General features: G+C 38.2%; 1 protein-coding gene across 3 annotated transcripts; it reads left to right on the top strand.

Annotated features, from left to right (window-relative positions):
• The first annotated feature begins 40 nt into the window (after window positions 1-40).
• Window positions 41-23335, top strand: akap11 (A kinase (PRKA) anchor protein 11). Of its 3 annotated transcripts, none has more exons than XM_079428616.1 (12): window positions 41-113; window positions 5375-5471; window positions 5560-5670; window positions 8555-8608; window positions 8731-8862; window positions 9375-9615; window positions 10692-14859; window positions 14997-15152; window positions 16555-16638; window positions 18323-18369; window positions 18729-18910; window positions 20158-23335. In XM_079428616.1, exons 2-12 carry the CDS (start codon window positions 5409-5411, stop codon window positions 20317-20319), a joined length of 5400 nt encoding a protein of 1799 aa, XP_079284742.1. In that variant the 5' UTR covers window positions 41-113; window positions 5375-5408; the 3' UTR covers window positions 20320-23335. The 3 variants fall into 3 exon arrangements, with proteins under 3 accessions (XP_079284742.1, XP_079284741.1, XP_079284743.1); XM_079428615.1 differs by having other exon boundaries at window positions 56-113; window positions 16552-16638; XM_079428617.1 differs by lacking the exon at window positions 16555-16638 and having other exon boundaries at window positions 56-113.
• Window positions 23336-26354: the final 3019 nt, after the last annotated feature.

The following is a 26354-nucleotide window of genomic DNA, read 5'->3' as shown; positions in this document are numbered from 1 at the left end:
ACTTCTCCCAGCCGCCGCTCTGGGCTTGATTACTTTCGCCTGCTCGTCTTGTTTTCATGAAATGAACGGACGTAAGAGCGGCTAGCTGCCCACCGCACGGCTCTGTAAACAAGGTGAGACGCGTTTCATTTTCATTTGTATGTCATTTTCCAGCATTCATCCCATATCGCAGAGTAGCTACAACCCCATCGAAGGGTGTCCGAGATGCGGATCACGGCTGATGTGATCACAGGCCTGATGCTAATGCGCGAGCCAGCTGCGTCTGTAATGACATCATCAGGCATTGACCACACAAAAACATATTTCTGATCATGCTTTTACATGCATTGCTAGTAAATAAAATTTGCGATAATTCAGTCATAATGCCTATCCCTTGGTGATGCCTGAAAATGAAAACACATGAATCATCAAACCGAAAATGACAGATAAGCATCAGATATGTGACATAAACATGATTACAGATTAACTGACGTCGTGAAGAGCTTTAAAACGTGTGTTTTAAGAGTCACGTCGTGCTGTCAGAGCTGGAGAATTGTGATGGGTCATATGTCAAGCATTATTGACAGTATTGCAAATACTGAGTATTAAAATCAGGGTGTTATGGCAAGGGATCACATCATGTGCAGTACGTTTTGCACACAGCCACTCCTCTTTATAAGCTGGGAACAGCCAGTGATTTCATAAACATCTGTTGATTTCAGGAAATCATTTGACCACAGATCACATGCAGCAGCCAGCGCCATCACTTGCTCATGTTAATGTCCTCCTCTTTCTCAGGCTTGCTGTAAATGTGCTGTTTTTGTTCTTAGAATTTTTTTACCTTTGCAGCAATGTTATTAAAAAACAAAGCATCTAAAAAAGAATAGCTGCTTTCCCGGGAGTGGGCGTGGTTTCAGCGCGGACACGCCCCCAGCGTTTGAGAGCAGAGAGTCCTGCTTATTTTTCAAAGATTTTGATAACTTATTTTAGTTACTTGGCAGTTTTTTTTTTCATTAAAATTTGGCTGGGTTGTTAATAACACATTTTTCTGTTGTGTGACAAACTCAGAACGCATATTTTAATATCACTTTACACAGACTTTAAAAATGCCCACTTGCATTATTCTGTGTGCTTAAGAGGTGTTTGCAGCGCGGGGTATAACAAACTCAAACACACTGGATAAAAGACATTTTGTCTAACTGATAGTCTACTAATGACATTATTTTGTTAATTATTTTATCAGTTGATGTGGATTGACTGAATGTCTTTAGGCTACTGTTTTTCAATGCAAACACCATAGAAACCATATAGTTAGGCTACTTTTTTACCATGATAATGAGGTGCTGTTCTGTTGGTTATGTATCAAAGATGAGGCTGTTACAGTTTTCACAATGGTAATGTACATCTGCATCCCAACTCAAGCTCCTGCTACTCTGAACCCGAGCTCCTGTTCTAATGTGCATTTCTAAGAGACAAAACTTGTAATATTACATGTTCAGTGCTACCAAATCATGTGCTGGTGCCACTGCTCTCGTATGTTAGTCTGGAGCCCTGATAATATAAATTGTACTGTAAAATGTTACTGTAATTTGAGATTTTGTCTGTTTAATTGTAAATGAAATATATAGCTTTAGTAAACCATTTTTTTAAATGTTTTAGTATAACATTATTATACCATGCATAATTTTACCTTAATTTTTACAAAAGAAGAAACCAAACCAATATAGTTGACATTTGAGGCTCAATGCTATAGAAAAGCAATAAAAGTACAGGAAGAGTGTTTTCAGCCTTTTTAAAAAAAATATTTATATAAAAATATGGCATGCAGCTTCAAACAATGGCATAAATCTGTTCAAAATAATCGTTATTAATAATCGCAATTACAATCTCAAGGGAATAATCGACAATTATGATTTTTGTCATAATCGTGCAGCCCTAGGAAGTATTTGGCTTCAATAATTTACATGTTAGAAATGTATGTGTAATAGCATAACCTCTCATAATTGTTCATTAATTATTTTCTGATGACTAAATCATAACCTACAAGAGGTGACTATTCAATTCAACATCTAATGCACATCAATTGATTAATTTAAAAAGCACAATGTATATAATAAGTGTAAATAATTTAATTGCCTTCATAGCTCCATTGTAGAAGTTGCGAAGAAGACCGCAACTATTTTAATGAAACTATAACACTAATAGCCTGTTATAGGCACACTTGGTTCAATAGCCTATTGAAATGTCACAATTTCCATCATCCTAATCTTGGCCTATGTGACAGTATCTTAATCTTGGCCTATGTAACAGTAATTTCCATTAGTTTTAATTTACAGTGCAGTGCAAATGAAGGCATAAAACATTAATTTCATTTATCTTTTAATCAAATGAGAGTTAAACTCAATTTTTTGGCAAAATAAATGGGTTTACTATTAAAATTAAAACATGGAAGAAATAGTGTATTGTGTGGTTATTCTTTTAAACAAAAGTTGTTATAATTGTTGTAGTAGTATAAGTAGATAAAACTAAATTTTATTTTGACGGGTTGCCATGAGGACCTCTTAAGTTTCTGTAGCCTATGTATGATATGATGATCGTTTTACTCAAACGAAACGGTAAAATGCTCATGAAGTAACTCTCAGAGCAGTTCTGGGGATGTTGTTCATGTATTTATGTCCTCATTTAGTGAGACGGCAGATGCTGAAATCACCGCGAGAGTCGCACACTTCAGTGTGTATGTATATGTGCGTTAATTAAAACCACGCGTCTGTACCATTCACATATACAGAGACACGCAGAACATGCAAAATTCATATTTAAATAGTCTTTTTGCGGCTTGATGTTTACAGATAGTCCATATCGCGAGTCGATTTAAGTGTACTGACCTACTTTTGATTAATTCATCCAAACTTTGACAAATTCCGTGACTCCGCGTTAAAATTCCATTTATATGACTGGATTCCGCGATTCCCCATGCGTTTCCCCCATCGCGGAAACCATAAATAGATAATATTGAGGTGTTTTGCAACTTCAGTGTAGTGGATTGTGATTTATTGCAACTTGAGCAACGTCTGCTGCTGCCTTTGAGAGGCAACTGATGCGTGATGAAGCAGCACCAGTTAGCAAGCGCTTTCGGTGTGAGAGTGCCTTTAGTCTTCCACGTTGGTTGATGACTCCCAACAAATCAGATGCGCGGTGGGCGGAGACTGCTCTAGGCCACGGAGTGGTAAGTTACAACAGGCTGCATCAGAGCCAAATAGCACATTTCAAAATTAAATAATTTTATCGGCACATCGGTTTTGATGACCGATAATAATAAAAATGCTTAATATCGGCGCCCGATAATCGGTTGACCCCTAGAATCTACACACATCTATGGTCTGCTCGTCACTCCACGGAAGGGAGGGGCGGAGTCAGCAGAGCTCACTAGCATTTAAAGCAACATGGACTAGAACAGCGTGCTAAAAACAGAGCTGATTTTGACAGGGTGAAGGTGTTTTTTACACTACCATTGACAATTTTTAACCAAAGTATGTTATAGACTTTTCATTGAGACCCTAAAGAATCATGTCAACTTGTGTAAAATGGGCATCCGATGACCTCTTTAAATCAGTGGCTACTAGCAACTACTGTTTGGTTATCAACATTCTTCAAAATATCTTCTTATGTGTTTTAACAGAAGAAAGAAACTCATACAGGTTTGGAACAATACGAGGGTGAATAAATGATGACACAATTTTCATTTTGGGGTGAACTATCCCTTTAAAGACTGTTAAAGAATGCAATGTGTTTGTATTAAAATAGGCTTAGAACATAAACATTGTATTTTTTTTATAGTTTTTGGTTGTTGTTGTTTTTATTTTCACCTAGATTTCATCATATTTAATGTAAACATCAGTGAAAAATCATATAAATCTTCTCCATAAGATAATTTATTTTTTTTAGCTGTTGTTGAAACCATCAGTCTGCATTATTTCAACTCTTTTGTTTCTATATTAATAATGAAGATCTTTAAGTAAATTTTAAGTTTAATATTTTAGTTTTGTATTTCTTCATTAATTTTTATTCGATTGTCTTTCACAATGCTTCATGGGATTGTAGTTCTTTCCCTTATTAAAGCTAGGGAGAGTTCACCCAAAAATGAACATTCATGCATCGTGGTATGCACGCCGAAGTCTGACACAGAAGAGAATCAATTTTTGGTTTTGTTTTTTTGCGCACAAAAAGTATTCTTGTAGCTTCATAACATTACAGTTGACCCACTGATGTCACATGGACTATTTTAACGATACTACCTTTCTGGGCCTTGAACGTGGTAGTTGAGTTGCGGTTTATGCAGAGTCAGAAAGCTCTCGGATTTAATCAAAAATATCTTAATTTGTGTTCTGAAGATGAACGAAGGTCTTACGGGTTTAGAACAGCATGAGGGTGAGTAATTAATAACAGAATTTAAATGTTTAGGTCCCTTTAAGAACACAGTCTGTAGTGTAGTGTTGTGATTTTCCTTGTGGCTGGTTTGGTTCATGACTTATAACTCTTTAATAAAGACCTTTTAAAAACCCTATGGGAAAAAGGAGTGGGAAAAATACTTCCGAAACCAAAGCCACTGAAAAAGTAGGCATGCACTGTAGCACTCTAGTAAAAACAAACATGCCATCAGTTCGTAGTCCATAAACAAATGGTGTATTATAATTAGACTGAGCAAGCATTCGGGGAGAGATTTAGTTCTGAGGCCTTATTAACCCACAACAACAGATGGATGCACTCACCTAAACTGCTGCTCAAGAGCTAGCTATCTGCATGTGACACTTGCTTCTTATTTATTTTTTTCTCTACTTTATCAGATTCTGTTTCGAATCCCTCTTTGCTTCTTTCACGCAAGCTTCTGCAGTGCACAGATAAGATCTCACTGCTCCTGCACACCGTTTCGGTTCAGGCTATGTGAGAAAGTGATAACAGCCTGACATTGGGTTGTCACATAGCCTAGACCTATATTTTTCGATCATTTTGGTCTACCGCACACACACAGAAGGCCCAAGATAACTGGCCTGCTGTAGGCTGTGTAACTCTAAAGGTGTGGATTGTTCAACTTTCACTGTTTAGGTAATTTTCAGTCTTCTCATATTCACCCCTGTGTTTCTATCTTACTGGAGCAGCTGGTACTCCCATATATTACCCATAAATCATGTGATAAACACCCAAAAATGAAAATTCTGTCATCGTTTATTCACCTTCATGTTGTTCCAAACCAAACGTTTGTTCTTCTGCAGAGCACAACAAAAGACATTGTTTAATTTGTCTTGCATGTAAGCATGGCTGCTGTAGGCTGGATTTTGGTAGCTAGAATGAAAATGTTTACAATGTGTTTATTTCAACCCAACTGTTTCACTTTAAGGAGAGGAAAACCTCCTGTCCAGCACTGAAGCATCATGGACGCCTGTGCACGGATCAGAGGAGTCCCGTTAAAGAGCCGTGCCACCATGAAGAAAGAGGTACAGTGCTGACTACCATGATTCAGTTCTGTTGCGTTCATTTCTGAGCCGATTCAATTTCCAATAAGTTTTATGTTTGTTTGAGCAGACCATCCGTGAGGTCTCAAACCCGGGACTGAAGAGCCTGTTGAAACACAAGAAGGAGCTCTGCAATGTGGTAGTGGAGCTGCATAATAAAGAACCACAGTCTCTATCAGAAGTAAGGATGGAATATTATGTATATGCATGAATGCAACTGCAAAGGAATAATTTTTGCAGCGGTTAAAGTAATATGTTCAATAATAGTTAAGCTCAGTATTGTCCCTCTTTTCACTTGTTCCTCGATTTCTTTAAAAAAGCAAAAGTTTGGGCTACAGTGAGACAAAATGGAAGTGAATGGAGCTGATCCATGGACATTTCAATAGAGTAGCCTCAAGACAAGTAATATGTGTGTTACGGTTAAAGACGAGGAGACAATTGACTGTCCACAAAGACCTCGATTGACAGGTGATCTGATCAGTCATAACGCCGAATCTGCCATCTTGCCCGACAAACAAATCAGACAGGAGAGTAGATTAAAGGGGTCATATGATTAAAATATCTGGATTAAGTTGTCTAAGATTACTGCGCAGTCTTGTGTTCCCCGAAAAGTGCAGATGAATCGATACTCGAAACCACGATCAGCAATGCAGCGATTGGCTGGCACCAACACAGCAACGTAATGACCTCATATAATTTAAAAAAGACACCTGACGAAAAACTTGACAAACTTCTGGACTTTTATAAGGAAACAGCTAAACAAACAAAACTGCATACATGTTTTTATTTTATTTTTTACATGATTCCCAATTATTTAAATTCACGATTTCTAGTATATGTACAGGCTTTACATTTTTATTTCAATGTAGGAATTAGCAATTCATTTAATTTGATCTTTGATGTGTTACGTGACAGCATTAATTCAAGTTTCTTAAGTTATCTGGATCTACTGCATCAAGCCACTCCCATAAAATCTGTCACCAATCAAATTAATGCACGACTCAGATTAACTGTATAGCATGTGTATAAGACTCGAGTACAATTATGAAGTAATTATTTTATCATGAATAAACATTTCAATGAGTTAAACTGGCCGTGTCTATAGTATTATAGACTGTTTCAATTCATTTTTAAGTCATTATTATTTTAAATTTCTGTCCCTGGATCAGTAGGGTACTCTTATAATAAAGTAGCGGTGGCTGGGACAGATTTTAAGTATTAATTCTGTTTAAAAAGATGCAATCTAATCCTGTTTACATGAAATAAGCCTGCTCTCGAGCAGGTTTAAGCTGACGGACCTGTTGCTAAAACAGCAACTCCGGGATGAGCTTCGAAGAACCAAACAATCCAAGATCAAACAAAATCGTCAACAATCAAATCCAGCTAACTGAGTTAGCGACGTACGAAGAACGGACCCATGGTGTGTAGTGTGAGAGAGGCATGGCTTGTCGGACATAGCAACAGTAACTAAAGAGGGCGGGTTTTTCAAAGGGTCAATTAAATTAAACAAAAGGGATTTATATGCATAAAAAGTGTCTGCTTTAACGTGTCCAATAACTTGGGTGGAACAAAACAAAACAAAAATATGTGTGTGATGTCATTCAGGCTAACAGATATATTTATGTAAAAATGAAACAACATTCTTATTCTTACCTGTACTTCTTAAACTACATAAAAGAAAAACGGATCATACTAAAATTTATTATATTTTAAATTTAAAATATTTATATTTTTAAAAGGTATTGCTGACAAATGGGTAAAACCTAGTGGTTTGAAGGTTTAAAGTTACATCTTATTTCTGGGTGCTGCACTGTGATCCTTAAATCTAATGATTATTTTTGTTATATGAACTATTGATACACTAAATTACATTTTAGTTTGTTTCTTTCAATTCATTCTAATGAAAAAAAAAATATTATTTTTTTAAGCTATATTAAACTTTTTATTGTTATGATACTTGACAGCCCTTTTTGTCTTTGACCCATTGCAAATTGCATACTGACGTCTTCTATGTAAAGTTATTTTCAGTTTGACAACTTAATTTCACGACAACATAACACCACAAACCCCAAAATGACTATAAAAAGACAAGAATAACTTTGCAGCTCAAATAATACACAGAAGAATGAAGGTAAGCGCTTTCATAAAATTGAAAACTGCACTTTTGTATGTTTTACGATTATTTCCATTATACTGTAACATCGATTTTTGCTTTCTTTTCCTTTTTTTACTTAAGTTTTTGGGAAAACTAGAGACTAGTGTCATTTTTAATGTGCTACTCAACATTAACATGCAACAAATGCTGTTGATTGGGCTGAGCTGGAATAATACATACAAAGATGTTTCAGTTTAAATGTTTTGTGACCTCTTTTTGAGTTGAGTAATTTTGAAAGCCTCTATGACAACAGATATTGGCGATAAGAGAGCGGTTAGAGTCAACTGGGACAGTTCAGCAGTGTGACTGTTGCATCTCACCTCATTATGTACTTGGCCGCATCTCATGAGGCTTGGGTGAATTGTTAAATTCAAAAAAAGAAATTGCAGTTGCAGCACGGCTTGACTTTTTGTTAGGGTGGCATTTTTCCGTGTGGCTTTGTAATTCTCACGAAGGGGTGGTGAATTGTGCCTGCGGATATTGCAATTTATTTGCACACACTGTCTGCATTGTTTACTCAAGAAAATCAGATAATGCAAACACGACTTAAAGGTACTGTACTGTATATTTCCTGGGATTGCGCAACTTCTCCATCACTGTAGTCTAAACACCTGAGCAATAAATGTGCAATCGACTGCTAGGCATGCATACATATGTGCCTGGTTATATATATATATATATATATATATATATATATATACACTCTTCTCCATCACTTGGTCGTCATTTAACCAAGTTGGACTGATGTGTAAAGTTGGGTAATCAGTAAATAAGAAGCAGGTTTGCCATGCAGATCTGCTGTGTGCTGAAGTGACAGCTGTTTAGTGCATTTGCCCACAAAGACGTTTCATTTAACTATGGCATCACAATATAAAGACAATATAAATGGCATAATTGTTCTCTTTTATAGGTACATTATGTATGCTTACCTAGTCATGCTGAGGGGGAAGATTTTACTCTACAGGTACGTGATAGTTGGCGCCACTTCTCTTGAAACATTGTATCAAAGTATGTAAAAATGAACATTTTTGTTTTAGTCTATAAACTACAAAGAGAGAGAGATTTGTTTGATTCTGATGTCCACAGGCTCTGACGTCCCTCTCCAATGAGATGATGGAGTTGCTTAGATCACTACATGTACACACCCTTAAAGATGAAGAGATTCTGCTCCTCAAAGACCCCAAAAGGCCCTTTGAGAGAAAAGACAGTGTTTCTCAGGTATGATTTGCTTATATTATGCTTGTGTGAGACGTGTTTGCTGTAGTCATTATTTTGATATCAGGTGTCCTTAATTGTTTCGTCTGGGTTTCTAAATTTGTGGTATCGTTTTGTGTGAAATTGGGTCTAAGCAGAACTAACCTTGTGGTAGGCAGCCATGGTATTAAGTTTTGTACTTTGAACATTACTTAAAACCACAAGTGTTTTTCAGACATAACAAGAGATTGCATGCTTTCTTTCATGCATGTCAGGAAAAATAAGAGTGCCGTGAGAAGTCTAAAAATCAAAACTTCTCAAGAAATTATATCAGTTCTGGGTTTGACAGTTTGCAGGCTTTATGTTTATAATTATGCTGAATTATGTTTATCTTCCAAATTAACTTTGTTTATCATAACAATTTATATCAAGAATGTATCATGACGTAAAGGCTTTTATCGTGTCATCCTAACATTTGATTGATTCTTTTGTTTTTTTGTTTTTTATAATGCAGTCTTTATTTTTTTCTCCCTCAGGCCTGTTCAAGAGCTTTATGCATATTGAGACATAGCCCCACTCCTCAGATTAGTGTTTGCAGCATGCTGGGGTTGTTGGCTCGATACGCAGCTGGTATAAGGTATGCACTGGAGTTACAGGTTCTGCAGAGGGGTGCTTCAGAAGCATGCCAAGCTGAGGATGATGACACCAACCAATCTGTCTCTTCTATCGAAGAGGACTTTGTTACTGCTTTTGAGCAGTTTGAAGAGGAGGATACAGGTGATTACTCATGATTCTTACTTGACAGTCTTAGGATAACTTCCTGTTTAAATATGGGTTTGAATAAACCTTTTTTTTATTTACACTACCATTGTAAATAAATTTTGGGGTCAGTAAGATGTTTTTGAAAGAAGTCTTGCAAATGGCCACAAAGACTGCATGTATTTAATTAGAAATAGAGTGAAAACTGTAATATTGTGAAGTATTAGTACAAATTTAAAATAAATGCTTTCTATTTTAATATTGTTTTAATGTAATTTATTCCTGTGATGTAAAGCTGAGTTTTCAGCATCATTATTCCAGTCTACAGTTTCACATGATCCTTCAGAAACCATTCTAATATGCTGATTTACTGCTCAAGAAACATCTTATTTTTGTTATCAGTGATGAAAACACTTGTGTTGCTAAATAATTTTGTGGAAACCATGATGCATTTCTTTTTATTGTTGCTTTGGTGAATAGAAAGTTCAAAGGAACGGCATTTATTTGAAATTAGAAATCGGTAACACTTTACAATAAGGTATCATTTGTTAACATTAACTAACATGAACAAACAATGAACAGTGCATTTATTACACTATTTATTAATCTTTGTTAATGTTAGTAAATTAAAATGATTCATGTTAGTTCACAGTGCATTAACTAAAGTTAACAAACACAACTTGTGATTTTAATAAAGCATTATTAAATGCTGAAATTAACATTAACTAAGATTTATAAATGCTGTAGAAGTATTGTTCATTCTTAGTTCATGTTTACTAATGTTGTTAACTAATGAACCTTATTGTAGAGTGTTACCTAGAAATCTTCTGTAACACTATGAATGTTTTCACTGTTTTGATCAATTTAATGCCACCTTGCTTAAATGAAAGTATTGATTTCATTCATTCAAAAAAAATCTTACTGACCCTAAACTTCTGAACGGTTTAAAAAAACAGTTTAAAATTAATTTTAGCTTTCTTGTATGAGAAGCATCGATAGCTATAAAGTAAATGCTTATGAACAGCTGCTAGTTCTGGATTTAATTAACTGTTAATAAGAATTCTGTTATTATGAACTGTTCTCTGATCTTGCAGGGGGCCATAGTCAGAGGAACCAAAGGGATGTGGCGTCCCAGACTGTCCCCTCTCATTTAAGAGACTTATCTGGATCTCGCATTATTATAAGTTCTATACCGAGGAAGTCAGTGCGCAAGGAAAAGGCTGCTGAAAAAGTGTCAGAAACTGTCCTGAAGTCAACAACGTGGCCCACAAGTTCAGAGAGCTTGTATGCACTTAGCAGTCTTCCAAAGAGATGCACTACTTCCACATCCCTCACAGAGTCAGATGAGTCAGACTGCTCAAGTCCCAGCCCTATAATATTCCTGGATGAAGTTGGATATCAGAAGAGTCTTAAAGCAAAACTTGACATTCCCAAGATCCCTGTTTTAAAGGATGGAGTAGAAGATTCTGACTCAGAAGTCAGTGAATTTTTTGACAGCTTTGATCAGTTTGATGAACTAGACCAGTCTTTTGATTCCAACATCAAGGTCCTTAAAGAACAGCCCCTCCCTGGTCAAACAGAGAAGCTTGTTGACAACTCTGGTTGTAAATTTGTATCAAGGGGGTGCTCGACCACAGCAATGAACCCTCACAAGTTTGATCATAGGACTCTTCCAGCCAATGTCAAGAAACCAACTCCACTTAAACCAGGATCACCGTACAGTATTCACTCTGATTCACCAGATTCCCCACGGCCTGCGAGGACTCCCTGCGAGGAAAGTGGGCCACTCTTCAGTCCAGTTAGTTCATCTGCATTTAGCCCACTGGGAGAAGGAGGATCCTTAGAGTATTTTTGGAAGGCAGATGGAGATGGCTCTGAATTGTGTAAACCACAGGACCTTTGCTCGCTGTACAAAACGTACTCAGATTTTGCCAACAGCCTGTCAAAAGAAATCCTTGGATCGGTCTGTGGGTACTCCTCCCCTGTTGATTTTAACATTAATAAGAACTTGAGCTGTGTGTGTCATAAGGAGTTCAAAAACACTAATGGGCATCTAATGAAGCTTTCAGACATCCAGGAGACAGTCACCATCACCAAATCCCAGTCACAGTCTCTTAAGGATGGGATTCAGAAGTTTGCTACAGACTTGGTTGAAATGAGCCTTGGAAGTGCCTTAAGGGACTTGCAGAAAGGTGTGTCCTCCTGTACCACTACACTTTGCCATTTGGCTGCAAGACTGACTTCTTCTGTATTTCAAATGGCCTTTCATGAAATAGGTATGCGCCATGCATATGTGTTAAAAGAGCATGCCATAAACGGTCTAGCCAGTTTCCTAGTAGGGGAAGCCATTTCTGGAGCCCTCAAAGAGTTCCTCTTTGTGAAAAAGCAGATTTTCAACAACACCGTCACACGATTTGCTGCAGATCTGGCTGAGGAGTTAGTGTTTGAAGGTATTATGGAGGTTTGTCAGTTTTCACACCCTTCAACTCCACTCACACCAAGTGACTGGTCGTTTGAGCAAGAGGAGGAAGTGGTTTCGTCCTATGCCTGTGACCTGTCGGAGTCTGTTCTCCAAGAGGCTTTTATAGAGCTCTCACAAGCTGATGTGACTTTCACTACACAGGCAGCTATTAGTGTGTCAGTAGACAACATTTGCTATGTGAGTGCTGAAGATAGTTCTCACATCACAAAAACTTGCAGTGCCCAAACGAGCTATCTTGGATCTCAGGCCGTCACAGAGGCTGCAAATCAAGAGCAGGATGGTTGCACAGTGAAGAAAGCCTTGTATTGTGTGTCCGGTATGGCCAGTTGTGTTCCAGTTCCTGTGGCTGGCAAGGTCATATCCCATGAGAACAACTCAGATGAACCTTCTCAGTATAAATCCAGTATTGGTCACGTATGTCAGACCAGTCCTAAAAGAACCATTTGTTGCCAAGTAGAGGTGGCATCCTCAACCTTAGATACCTCTGAATCAACTCAGACTGAATCATCACCAGGTCCCGGAAGAATTCAGGATGCTAGTGGTGAGGAATTTGTTGGCAATCCATCCATTGAAAATGATTCCAACAAACCCTCCATTGGAAAAACGTTTCAAAACTTCTCCGGGAATATGGTGGACACTATAGTAGGGGAGGCATTCGATCTGATGCATTCTTCGACAAAAGTGAGGAAGAAAGTGGAGGATTGTGCAGACTTTTTGAGCAAAACAATAGCAGCTCACGTATCCACTCCAAGCCATGGAATTGTTAAATCACACAATGCATCGACTCCCTCTCAGATTCCCTTTCACTTGGTGTCAAAGGGCTCTTGTGACCCATCCTCCAGAAGTGCACGTCCTGTCTCCAAGCTCACCCCAGAGGCCCGTTCTGTCATAAGAATGGACACATTGGAAGTGCCAACTTTTGAAGTTGCCTCATGTGGAGGTAGAAAAGTCAGTGCAGATGATATTTCAAGCAGCAACTCTGGAACAAAATCGACTGAAATCCCTAGCACTCCACCCTCAAGTCCTCAACAGCCATCGGACGAGTACAGCGAGAAACAGATCAGACAGTTCTCGAAGAAGCTCAAAGGTACACTCGCAAAAGAATTTTCTCCTGCAACTCCTCCGCCCACCCCTTATTACCCGCCTGCCGCCGACACCAAAGAAGAAGGTTTGGTTTCAGACAAGGCCGATTTCATGCTGAAACTCATTAGGTCTCTCTCTGAAGAAGCTGGCAGCAATGAAGATGAGGAGGAAGACCAGGAAGATGGTCCTCACTCTAGAAACTGCCAGGTAGAGCTGAGTCCCAACATCAAGAGCAGAATGATCGAGAGGAGTGCACTCCATTATGCAGAGCGTTTAGCGTGCCACATTGTTTCAATGGCCACTGAGATGGACACGCTAAGCCTCGGAGATGTGAATAAGACGGTGGGTAACGAAAGCAAAGGCAGTGTCTCCTTGCATAGTGCACAGTTCTCAGAGCAAACTTTAAATTCTTTGTGGACATATGCTGGAGAAGTGGCTGGAGAAGTCATCAATGATGTCAAGAAGATGATGAGTTCTAGCCACTGTCGTCACAAAACGCTAAAAAGAGGATCTGTAAACTCTGCGGAGAAACGTCAGAGTGGAGACGGCCTTTTGGGAAGTTTGACTTGTCAGTGGCCTGGTGATGTCCAAGTGAGTGACAGTTCAAGTGGGATGTCGTCAGAGTATCCAAGTTGCGAGAGTGTCACTGACGAGTATGTGGGATACCTCATTAAGGTGCTCAAGAAAGAGGGAGGCAACCGAGAGCTTATATTAGATCAGTACGCCACTCGCTTGGCATATCGATCTATTAAATCTGGCCTGGCTCATGCAGCACGAAAAATAAAGCAGAGATCTCCTTTGAGGCTTCACTCTTCTAGACGTTTGCACAATGATCGTAGTCCTGATGTTTCCCAGTTTCCCACATCCAAGTCATCCCACGCTGCACTTATTGATGGAAAAGATGGATCATCTTGTAAATCCCTGCCATGTGCTTGTCAAGACGGTCAAGACATGAGCAGTAATGAATATGTAGAACTTGTGAACTTTGCCGAGTCGCTGGCCTACAACATCACATGTGATGTTACGAGAAAGCTGAGAATGAGCTCTGTTAGACTGCCAAAATCGCTCACTGATTCTTGCCTCTACAGGAAATCCACTGTCAAGGACATGCCAGAAAATCTCATCAAAAATACATTTTCATGCTCTCTTCTACCTTATACAGAAACTAACAGGCTCTACCATAGTACCAGCAGCTTGAATGATGGCAAAAGCAACAATGGTGTAATACAAGTCATTGAACATTATGCCAGGAAAATTGCTGATGACACTTTGGAAATGACGCTGGGGCCGGCCTGTGTTCAGGCAGCGGGGGACAGGAGGCCACTTGAACACAATTCCTTCACAGAAAAGTTGGCTGAGGCATATGAAGCTTGTCGATACTGCCAAGGTCGAGAGTGCCTGTTTTGCAGGAGAGACGGCCATCGTGGTTACCAGGGAGTGAAAATAAGAAGGCAACAAGAATCAAATGCAGTGACTGGACTGGAAATTCCTAGAATACACATTGATTTGGAAAAGAGAGCTGCTTTTGCTGAAGAAATGGTGTCCAGTGCTATTGAGAGAGCCAAAAAGGAACTGAGCTGCACCAGTCTGAATGCAGACAGTGGGATTGGCCATGATGGCGCAAGCTTTGCAGAAAGTCTCACCACAGAAATTATGACATCCGCATTGTCCAACGTCTGCCAAACCGTCAATCTTGGGTACAGTGACACAGCTTTCACAGAATCATACTATTACTTAAAATTGCTTATCAGTTACTCACAATAAGTGGATTTCCTAGATTTTGAAACTTTTTTTTATATTGGCTTATCATGATTGATGACTTTGTCCGTTTCAGTACCTCCAGAAGAGAAGGCGTCAATGTGATTGAGTCAACGGTGAGTCAGCAGCTCAGTTTGAGCGTTGGTGATGACAGTCTCGGTAGTTGGTCCAATCTGAGTTTTGAAGAAGACCACCCAGATGAAAGCAGCAGCTTTCACCATCTTAGTGACAGGTGAGAAAGTCCCACCACACTTACAAGCAATACACAGCTCATTTAAACTTGAAATTAAGCATTGCTGGCTGGCTACCACACTCAAGTTCACTCTGCTTTCTTTTCTTGTGCACCTTTCACAAGCATGTGGCTGAAAAGTACAATTTGGTGAATTAACAGCGGAATTAATGGATTTACGATGACCTTACCAGTGCAATACGTAGTAGACAGATTTGTGCTATAGAAGAGCTCAGGCTGAATTTGTGAAGTATATTGTCAGTGTCAGATCTGTAAGTTGTATAGGAGCCCTTTAGTGCATTTTTCATACCATTTGCAGGCGTGTTTGGTTTTCAGTCGAGGTATTTTGACTGTTTTCACATGTTTAGTCTGAGTTTTATCAATTTAGGTTTTGGAGTAGGAGAACATACTGTATGACTCATTATAGCTGAAGAACGTTTATTGTTCTTTTTTCTTTCTTTTATATACAAACCATTTTACACTTTCTTTGAAGCCAAAGATGCTGATTTTCTCACCATTTTCAAAACACCTAGAGCCTTGTCCAGATGAGCATTTAGGGATATTGTTTTCATTCTCAGAAAAATTGAACTGTCTTTGGCTTCAAAACTTGACGGCTGAGTCACACAGTCTTGTCTTTCCAAGGCAGGCATTGTTTTGTCTCCTAATATCTCCCAAGACACTAAAAGTTAGAATGTATGAGCAATTTTTGTTTTGAACAACCCATGATACCATGAATATCTATCAAAATATTTATAAAAGGTGTGGTTGTCAGCTTGAGGCAGTGTTTCTGAATAACCAATCATTAATGTATCACTCTGTACTCAATAAATCATCAGTGTATCCAAATATAGATGATAGTTGACAGTTTTTTTCACGTCCTCAACTGCTTTATTGATCAGTTAACATTAATCAATGTTAGAAATATGTGTGATTAGGCCATTATTTCTATCCTTTCTTGTCTCATCATGACTATTAATGTATGAGATATATTAAAAAAAATGATATCATATAAAGTATGAGAGTGTTAATACAGATGTTTTCATTGCATTCATGATTCAGATCAATTTCAGTCAATTGACTCTGATCAAGCTATTTGTTTGCATAAGCTTTCAAGCATTAAAATGTTTTTGTAAAAACAAGTTATTTTAGTCAAAAACACTGTAGAAGACATGCCTTGCTTATATTTAACTACATTTTCACTTTGATTTTACATCTTGTATGAAATATTTTAAAACTATGGTGTTTGGTTGAAAATATGATTCTTCTAAAAAAATCATCCTTTAAACATTTTCATAATAAATTTATTAACATCGAATATTGTGTAAAAAAAAAAGCTTCGAGCAGGTTATCTAGATTTACTTTGAAATGATTTTGTAGTGTTTCTTCTTTTTCTCTCCCCCAGCAGTAATGGAAACAGCAGTAGCTGGAGCAGTCTGGGTTTAGAAGGCGAGGTTTATGAAGAGCATTTGTCCTTCTCTCCATCAGACAGGTTGGTCTATGGAAAGAGGCATAGCATAACCGGCGTGGGCTGCTCTAATTACTGCATGATGTCATGCAACTTTTTATCAGCAAGTGCTGAAAACGTATCTGATATCACCTATTAGAAACAAACCTTCGCTTTGTTTCTCCATTCAGAGGATGGAATTAGTCAATTGGATCTTTGTGTGCTGGTAGAGTTGTGGGAGTCGGAAGTGTCCGGGGGTTGGGTCATTGACTTCATAAGTGTGTTGCGATGTATTTTCTAAAGAATGAACAATCTGTCCTTATTGCACGCTTCCTGTTTGAGTGAAAAAGGATGTCCCAGCCTCTAAATCCCATATGAGTTCAGGTCCACAACATGAATCATGTGCATTAAAGTACATCATGACTCACTCCATACAAAAGCAACAGAAATCTCTTCATAATACCAAACATCAGACACAGAAAAACAATGTGTTATTGTTTCCTTTTTATAGAGATTTATAGAATCAGATATAATCTTCTTTTCAAACAATTTAATTTAAACCTGCGCTAGAAAATGGCGATCCAAATCCAAGCTTGGCAACAAATATTAATGATATACTGCTGATTAATCTAACAGTTTTGCAAGTTATCACTTGTAAATAATTGACTGCTTAGGCCAATTCAGTATGTATTATTATTATCATTTTTTATTTTTTTGTAGTTGAGGCTATTCATGGTATTCATATTTGCAGTGATTTTACTGGTGATATAAAATTAAGAAACACTGTGAATATGTGCTTTTTGTTTGGCTGTTAAACTTTCTAAAGACTCCAAGGCAATAAAATAGACTTAAGGGTTGGTGAGATGCTAAAAATATTTTTGAAAGAAAGGGGAAAGGGGAAGTGGTGTGTGGCCAAGTATGGTGACACATACTTAGAATTTGTGCTCTGCATTTAACCCATCCAAGTGTACACACAGTAGTGAACATACACCCGGAGCAGTGGGCAGCCAATGCTGCGGCGCCCGGGGAGCAGTTGGGGGTTCGGTGCCTTGCTCAAGGGTCTCACCTCAGTCGTGGTATTGAGGGTGGAGAGAGAGTTGGTTATTCACTCCCCCCACCTACAATCCCTGCCAGACCTGAGACTCGAACCCACAACCTTCAGGTTACAAGTCCTACTCTCTATCCATTAGGCCACGAATGCCCTAGAAGAAATCACAAGATCATAAGATAATCTTATAATAATAAAATCATTATTCAATAAATCCATAAGAAGTCTCTTATGCTCAACAAGACTGCATTTATTTAATTAAAAATGCAATAAAAATCGTAGTATTTTTAAATATAATTTAAAACACATTATTTATGTTTTAATATATTTTCAAATGTAATTTATTGTTGTGATGCAAAGCTAAACTATCAGCAGCAATTACTCCATTTTTCACTGTCACATGATCCTTCAGAAATCATTCTTTTATGTACTATTCATATGCTAGATTTTTCTGCTATTACTACTAATTTTACTTCTGTTTAGTTAAAGGCATGAAGAAAAATACATTTTAAAAAGTATGGCATCAATATGTGTTAGTAGGTACAACTAGCGGGGCTAGTTTTTGTTAGAAATTGGAAGCTGGGAGCTCCTGTCACTCTCTTCTGCATGTGGTTTGTGGTGTCTTTCCCTTCCATCTGTCATTGAGACTGTCTTACACCTGTAAAATTTTTCACCTTACAGTGACGGCACTGAAGAGAAGGAAGCTGAGGCCAAAGAGGATTCAGGCGGTAAATGAAAACTATATCTGTTCTTTGTATTTTTCTTCCACGGAAGTGTTTATTCTGTGGTCTGTTGTTAGACCTCAACTGTTTGACTAATGTCAGCCCTTATTTTTGCGCTGCCACTCATTTAAAGTGGTCTTACTTGGCCAAGCACCTTCAGCGCGCCCCTGTCAAAGCCACAAGACTATTTAGCCACGTTCCTAGTCGTCTAACTAACTCAGACCGGCTCCATGTGGGTCATATGAGTTCTGGGTCTGGCCTAGTTAACAGAGTGAGCGTGGGAACTGGTTTGTTGAAGTAGACTATTTGCTGTGATGGTTTTTGTGTTTATGTATGGGCTGAGCGTGTGTGTTTTGTCCGTGCAGGAGCGGTGCGAGTGGAGAGGGAACATGGGCCGGCAGAAAGAGCTCTGCTGGTGGTCAGTACAGACGTCCAGGGTCGAGCTGTGGACCCCCAGTTGACGGCTGTACTTCAGTGGATTGCCGCCTCTATCGCTGATCTGTCTTTAATGCAGCTGAGCCAGTTCTCAGCCCAGGAGCTGCAGCAGGTGAGAACACTTGGAACTCCTACAAATGCATATTCAATAAGGTGAGTCACAAAAATAACTGTGTCCACACCTTTTCAGCACTAATTTCCCACTGTGTGTCTCTAGTAAATCCTGACAGTAGTTTTTTAATGCCAAATGAGGGCCTGCGCAAGATGATAGTTAATCTGGCCCTTAGTATCAGTGTTGGGTAAAGTTACTTTTAAATGTAATGCATTACAATATTGCGTTACTCCCTAAAAGTAACTAATTGTGTTATTTTATTTTAAATTTTTTTGAAAAATAATGTTACGTTACTTCAACTTGTGTTACTTTTTCTCGCCTGGCCTGGCCTGTAGTCTAGAACTACAATAACCATCATGTTTTCACAGCGCACACAGCGTCTCTGCACTTGCTCCCGGTTTCTCTCAACATGGGGATGGGAGAGCTGTCATTCAATAAATGGGAAAGCTATGTAAATGGTGTTACTGGTGTTAAAAAATGTTATTACAAATAAAGGCTATTCTTTTGAACTTTGTTCATCAAAGAATCCTGAAAAAATTTCAACAAAAATATTTTGATAACAATAATTGGTAATAATAAGAAATGTTTCTTAAGCAGCAAATCAGCAATGATTTCTGTAGGATCATGTGATACTATAGACTGGAGTAATGATGCTGAAAATTCAGCTCTGCATCACAGGAATAAATTACATTTTAAAATATATTCAAAATGCAAAAAAATATTTTAAATGGTAGTAATATTTCACAATATTACTGTTTTACTGTATTTTAGATTTTTATTATTTTTCTTTAAATAAATGCAGCCTTGGTGAGCATAAGAGAAAAATCTAACTTTTGAACGTGTGTGGAAAAAGAAAAAGAAATATATATATATATATGTGTGTGTGTGTGTGTGTGTGTGTGTGTGTAAAAGGCCACACTCAGTGAACAGAACTCAGGTGAACATTTTTGAGTGATGATGCAAATAAAAAATTTGACTATTTGAACTTTCAAACTTTTTCACCTTGAAATTTGCAACATGTTTAGTAATACATAATAAATCATATTTTAATAACAAAATATATGAAAATACCCTGCCATTTCAGAGTAAATGCAAAAATATCTAGGTAAAAGTATTTTTTGCAAGGCATTATGTTAATTACATTTTAGATCATGTTTTAGCTCTATCACCCAACTCTAGCAGTATCTATCGGGATGTTCGAGATCCAAAACTGTAGCTTAAATTTGTGTGTTTTTCTGTTGCTCCAGCTGCCAGCCGTGGCGCAGAGGCTGAGGGAGAGAGAGTTCAGGGTTGGCGACCTCCTGCAGGCTCTTCTGAGATACTTTGAAGAACGTCGCACTGAGGAAGAGGTCGTGGACACAAGGAACGGCCACAAGAGCCTCTTCCAGTGGCTTCTGGAGCAAGCGTAAATCACCATCACACTGACACTCGTCAGCCATTAAACAATGAAGTTTCCTGTCACTTTACAGTGATCTGCAATGTATCTGCCAAACCTAGAGGCATAGCCAGTGGAATGTGTTTGTGTTGTGTATTGCTTGTGCACCCGTGGCCACCCAGGGGGCGCCATAGAAACAACTGAAGTAATCTAAGAGCCGTTCGTTCAAGTGTGTGTATTGCATGCTTTGACCGAGAGTACCTTTTTGCTTGCTTTCACCTCTCTTTTTATTGTCACTTTGTTTTGTTTAAGATTAGATTGCATATCACGCTTTTGGCACTCCTTCACTGATGCCTACCCGCGTTTTGCTTTCACACCCTGCCACAACACAAAAGACGGATGGGTTGGTTTCTTGTTAGGGAATCCCCATGGCTGCAGGAAAGCTTATGTCATCTCCATACCTCTCCTTTGCGGTGATGTTTGCACTTGTCGAAGGGACCAGCCATGCGATCCAGCAGCGCCCCAGGTCAATGTAAGGTATTCCATGATTCAGAACACACAAGAGAATCACTTGGTAATTATAACAAACAACCCAGGTTCAGCACATATTTGGCAACAATACTTGGATACCAGACATGACGGTTTAAAAAAATTATTTCACAGGTAATTAGACAAAGATGTTTACTGTTGAAAGAATACATCAACAAGTAGTACCTTTTACATTCCCCTCTTGTGACTCATAGTTATTTCAGTGTGATTAGCTATTCATAATAGTTGAAAATCAATCGGTATACCTGTAATATGTTTTTCTAGAGTGTAAAATTGAATTGAGTTGCTGTAATCAGACTCATCATGATCCAATCCCCATAAAGAATCAAACGTGTTTTAGTGAAGGGTCTTCGGTTGCCAATTTACAGGAAAAATGCAAACATACTATTAAACTTGGCTTAAAAAGCTGCTAAACATGCAAACCCCTTTGGCAAATGAGGAAACTTGCAGTAAGCTATTGAACGTTACCTACAGGGGAATTTTGCTCTAATTTCCTCCTGGTGTTGTCCACTCTTTGGAGGTTACTTTGATGCACTGGTAGTGCATTACTAAATAAGGACACATCTGCAGTGAGTATATCTGAATTGTGACGCACTGGTAGTGCATTACTAAATGATTGCAAGATCACCGTCTCTACAGTCTCTTCCACGTAAACATCTTACTCACTGCCTGACCTTTAGTGTGCACTACACTGAATATTGCACTTTACAAAGGAATGGTTAGACAGGCCGTTCCCTATATCTTTGTTTAGATTTCAAAAAACACTCTTAATATAGCTAAGCATAATCAATAGATTGCTGACAGCTAGTAGCTGTTTGGTACATCTAACTTATCAAGCCCTAAGGGACCAGTGTCCTGTATTGAAAGTATTTTCTCACTGCATTTTTGTGCTTAAAGGAAAGTCTTTTTTTTTTCTCGCTCTCATGATGGTCTGAATCTGTATGTTGCTTTTTATTTTGGAACACTTCAGTAAAAACAAATGTAAGTAGTCCATACAACTTATGTGCAGTTTTCGCAATATTAAAGTTTTCTTGCTGTAGTTTTTTGTATCAAAATTGAAATAATCTAGCCATCCAAGATTTAAAAAATTGTGCATAATGTTTGATTATTACACACACATATCATTTTTGAATGAGTGGTTGATAAAGATAAACTAAATATATTATATGGCTTCAGAAATCTTATATACGGAAGCCTGTTTCCACCACTGAAGAAAATATAAAGGTAATTGCAAGGTTTTTATCTCAGAATTCTGACTTTTTTCTCAATTTTGAGCTGTCATCTCTCAATTATGATTTTTTTTTTCAGAATTGCGTAACACAAACTTGCAATTTTGACTTTTTCTCTGAATTGTAAGACATAAACTCGCAATTGTGAGTTATAAAGTCACAATTGGGAGATAAAAACTGAACCACTGATGAAAAACTGCATATTTGTTTGGAACAGCAAGGAGAGTGAGTAAGTCATGAAAGAAGTTTGGGTGACCTGTTCCTTTTAAGTGTTATATTTATGAAGCTTCTGAGATTTGTCTTACTCAGATACTTAACAGTGTGATTCGATGATAAGAGAAATATTATGGGGGCAATCATAGTTGTAAAGATTGTTGTATCTTGTGCTTTCTTTCCTGTAACACGCATGACGCGCTTTCAGCCCATGCTTCATGTACTTCTCTTTACGTGTGCATGGATGTACTCTTCAGTGCTGATTCGTGATCATGTGCATGGTTTAAATGCCATATATGCTCACACTACCTGCTACTTTGGAGAAAAAAACCCCTGCATTTCTGTTTTCATGCTGTTGCGTAACATCAGCGCTGCCAAATATGTTTGGATCTGCACTCAAACAGTATTTGTTTGCATTCTTTTGAAATGTTTTAAACCTGCCATACACTGTGTCGGACATTTTCATATGATAGCAGTATCACCTAAACCATAATGTGGGAGAAGCGAAGAAAGCTAAATCCATTATTTGAACATTGACGCTTGAGTAGATTTGAGAAAGAGTTGGCAGAAGCACGCCGTGACCATCAGCGCTGCCTCATTTTCAGTGGGACTGTATATGCATCTGTGCTGTTGCAGTTATTGTAAACATTAATGCTGTAGATGTTCTGCCCTTGTGTTCTTATTCCCCTTATTTTTGTGTACATTCCTATCTTTCACAAATGATCTATTGCTATTTTGTGTTAAAAGTAAGGCTACATGTATAATGCAGAATACACGCCATACTAAACAGATGACTATTTTGTTACTTGTGCAGTGTTCCTTCATCCTGTCTCATAGTGTAGTGGGCACTGGCTTCTCTATTTTCTTCCTGCCCATTTGTATAATATTGCCAAATAAGGTATTTAATAATTTATGTAATTATAAGTTGCAATGGTGAAAACACTACTTGTCCCCCCCAGTGAAGTTGCTGAGTAGTTTACACATTAAAGCTTAATGCACTACACCTGTACACTGTAAAAAAAAAACAAAAAGCTGTGGGTAATAAAGCTTTTTCATTTGAATCGTGACGTCTGCTTATTTACTCTCCACTCTCAAATATCATTCATCTGAAATATTTGAGAGAAAATATGTTGTTGTGCCATGGAAACATAACATTAACCTGTAACTTCCTCTATAAATAGAGCAATTATTTGAACTAAACTGCAAAGACATCTCGTCCCATATTTCCGCAAGCTTCAGATGTCAGACACCCTCTTTTATGGTCCATGTACTGTATACAGTGGCATGCGAAAGTTTGGGAACCCCTTGCAGAATCTGTGAAAATGTGGATAATTTTTCCAAAATAAGAGAGATCATACAAAATGCATGTTATTTTTTATTTAGTACTGTCCTGAGTAAGATATGTTCCATAAAAGATGTTTACATATAGTCCACAAGACAAAAAAATAGCTGAAATAATTAAAATAACCACATTCAAAAGTTTGGAAACCCTTGGTTCTTAATACTGTGTGGTTACCTAGATGATCTACGACTGTTTTTTTGTTTTGTGATGGTCGTTCATGAGTCCCTTGTTTGTTCTGAACAGTTAAACTGAGCACTGTTCTTCAGAAAAATCCTCCAGGTCCTGCAGAATCTTCAGTTTTCCAGCATCTTTTGCATATTTTAACCCTTTCCAGCAGTAACGGTATGATTTTGAGATCCACCTTTTCACGCTGAGGATGATTGAGGGACTCAAACACAACAATTAAAAAAGGTTCAAACATTCACTGATGCCCCTGAAGGAAACACGATGCATTAAGAGCCGGGGGTGAAAACTTTTGAACAGGATGAAGATGTCCAAATTTTTCTTATTTTGTTGAAATATCATATTTTCCCATTTAGTACTGCCCTTCTGACGCGACAGAAGATACTTGCATGTTTCCTGGAAGACAAATGAAGTACAATTTACCTTGATCTTCAAATTCAAAAAGTTTTCACCCCCGGCTCTTAATGCATCGTGTTTCCTTCAGGAACATCAGTGAAAACATTTTGTCTTGGTTATGCATTACTAAGGAAACATTCCATTTGATAATTTTGCAAACATTATAGGCATGTTCAGAGAACATTGAAAAGTGCTACATTTAAAAAAAAATGTTAGAAGGATTTCCAGCTAAAACGGTTTAGAAAAAAGTTCCAAGAACAATGTGTGAATAGATGTATAATTGTGTTAACGTTTTGAGAACATTATTAAAGAAAAGATAACTGAAGAACGTTTTGTTCTAAATGTTTGTACAAAATTTTGAGAGAACCTTGCCAGAATGTTACCTTGCGGACATGAATTGCTTAATCACACACACATGACATACAGACGTAAAAACTGTCAAGCTTGGGATGCAGAAAAAGTCTTGAAATGTACTGTAAGTGCAAAGGTCAAACAAGTCCATCTAGCGCATTGACAAGCAGTGCAGTGGAATGCAGAAATGTTTTCAAAAAATCTGTCAGACCTAGATCTTATCAGTTTAAGCAGCTTATTATAGTACAGATCAGTTTTTCAAACCCCCGTGCCGCAGCTTGCAAGTAAAGTGGAGTTGTATTTCAGTCCGCATGTGAATGCCGTTTACATAGTAGCAGCAAAAAAATGAACCATTTAAATTTTAGGGTCAGTGAGGAGGAGAAAATAAGTCAGTAACAACTTAGAAAACACTTTACTAACATTATAAGCAGGCCTCTAGAGCAGTGCTTGCCAAACCTGTCCTGGAGGACCCCTAGCCCTGCACATTTTGTATGTATCCCTTATCTAACACACCTGATTCATGTCTTGCAGTCTCTACTAATGAACTGATGAGTTGAATCAGGTGTGTTAGATAAGGGAGACATACATAATGTGCAGGGCTAGGGGTCCTCCAGGACAGGTTTTGGGAAGCACTGCTCTAGAGGAATAAAACAATTTTATCATAATATCCCTTTAAATGAAAGTTGTCAAGTATTGTTTTTCACCCCTTACAGCCACTCTTTACTGTAACTAAAGCTGAAAAATGTGCTGTCCTCCAGAGCTGGAACAACAGATTTGGTCTTTGTTAAATGGCGATGAGGTTCACAGTAATTTCAGGCTTTGTAATGACATGCTGGCAAAAGAATTCCAAATGGCAGCAAGTCTTACAATAGAGTAGATTCAATGAATCGCCCATTAACGCACTGATGAAAGCCCTCTGTGCCGTCATCCACACCCAACCCTCGCAGCATTACACAAGGTGGCTCTCAGCAGCCCTCAGCCAACACAAGCAGAGACCCATTGACTTTATTAGGTTGGCCTAGGTTGGTGGTCTGACATCAGACAGGCTTAGTCTTAGACTGGAATCCCCCCTTTGGGTCTGCCATGATTCAGGGAATGATATCACTTCCTTCCCAACCCTAACACAAGAACTGCGTTGCTGGGTGAATCCATTGTGGAGGAGAAGCGGCTCTGAAATTCATGACATATGGTAAATAATCTCCACCTACCTCATCCTCACTGCTTTCTATATTGTCTCCTCAATAAAAGAGACATAATGAATGTTTTGTTGAAAATAAAGCATTGATTAACCACATAGGGTTGGAACTCATTCAGTTTGCATCACTAGCAGCACCAGATGTATGTTTTCTTAATGGATTATGACAAATCGCATTTGGCTAGGCACTGACTCGCAATACTTGGCACGCAGTCCAATACGACGGTCAAGCTGCTGTGATTTATCGCCGAAGTTCTGATGACAGCTGGGTGTAGAAAGTCTTTCAGATTCATTTCCTCTATTCATAAAGGGTATAAACTCTCATAAAAGCAATTTCTCATGGCACACTACATTTCATCTCGACATAAATACAATAGCTGCCACAGTTCAATAAGGTCACGCCAGTGCAATAGCATCCTTTATATTAGTTAAAGGTTGGCGGGAAAGATAGATAGCATCATCTTGAAGAGATTCCAACAGCCACCCTATTTGTTTCGACCTTTAAGAACATGAACCAGATGACATTTGACCATCACAATAGGGTCGTCTCCCAGCACCTTTCATGAAAGGAGTGGGCGGGAGTCGATGACTTGGCAGGATGGCTGTAAGAT

The sequence above is a fragment of the Barbus barbus genome, assembly GCF_936440315.1.
Source record: "Barbus barbus genome assembly, chromosome: 11".
Lineage (NCBI taxonomy): Eukaryota > Metazoa > Chordata > Actinopteri > Cypriniformes > Cyprinidae > Barbus > Barbus barbus.
Note: the sequence above shows the minus strand (reverse complement) of the source record. Positions and strands in the feature narration are given on the sequence as shown.

Excerpts from the sequence above, each read along its gene's own strand:
- akap11 (XM_079428615.1), top strand. The coding sequence starts at position 5,409 with ATGGACGCCTGTGCACGGATCAGAGGAGTCCCGTTAAAGAGCCGTGCC. Across the intron at positions 8,863-9,374 it reads GAAAAGACAGTGTTTCTCAG|GCCTGTTCAAGAGCTTTATG; the intron begins GTATGATTTGCT and ends TTTCTCCCTCAG. Across the intron at positions 18,370-18,728 it reads GGCCAAAGAGGATTCAGGCG|GAGCGGTGCGAGTGGAGAGG; the intron begins GTAAATGAAAAC and ends TTGTCCGTGCAG.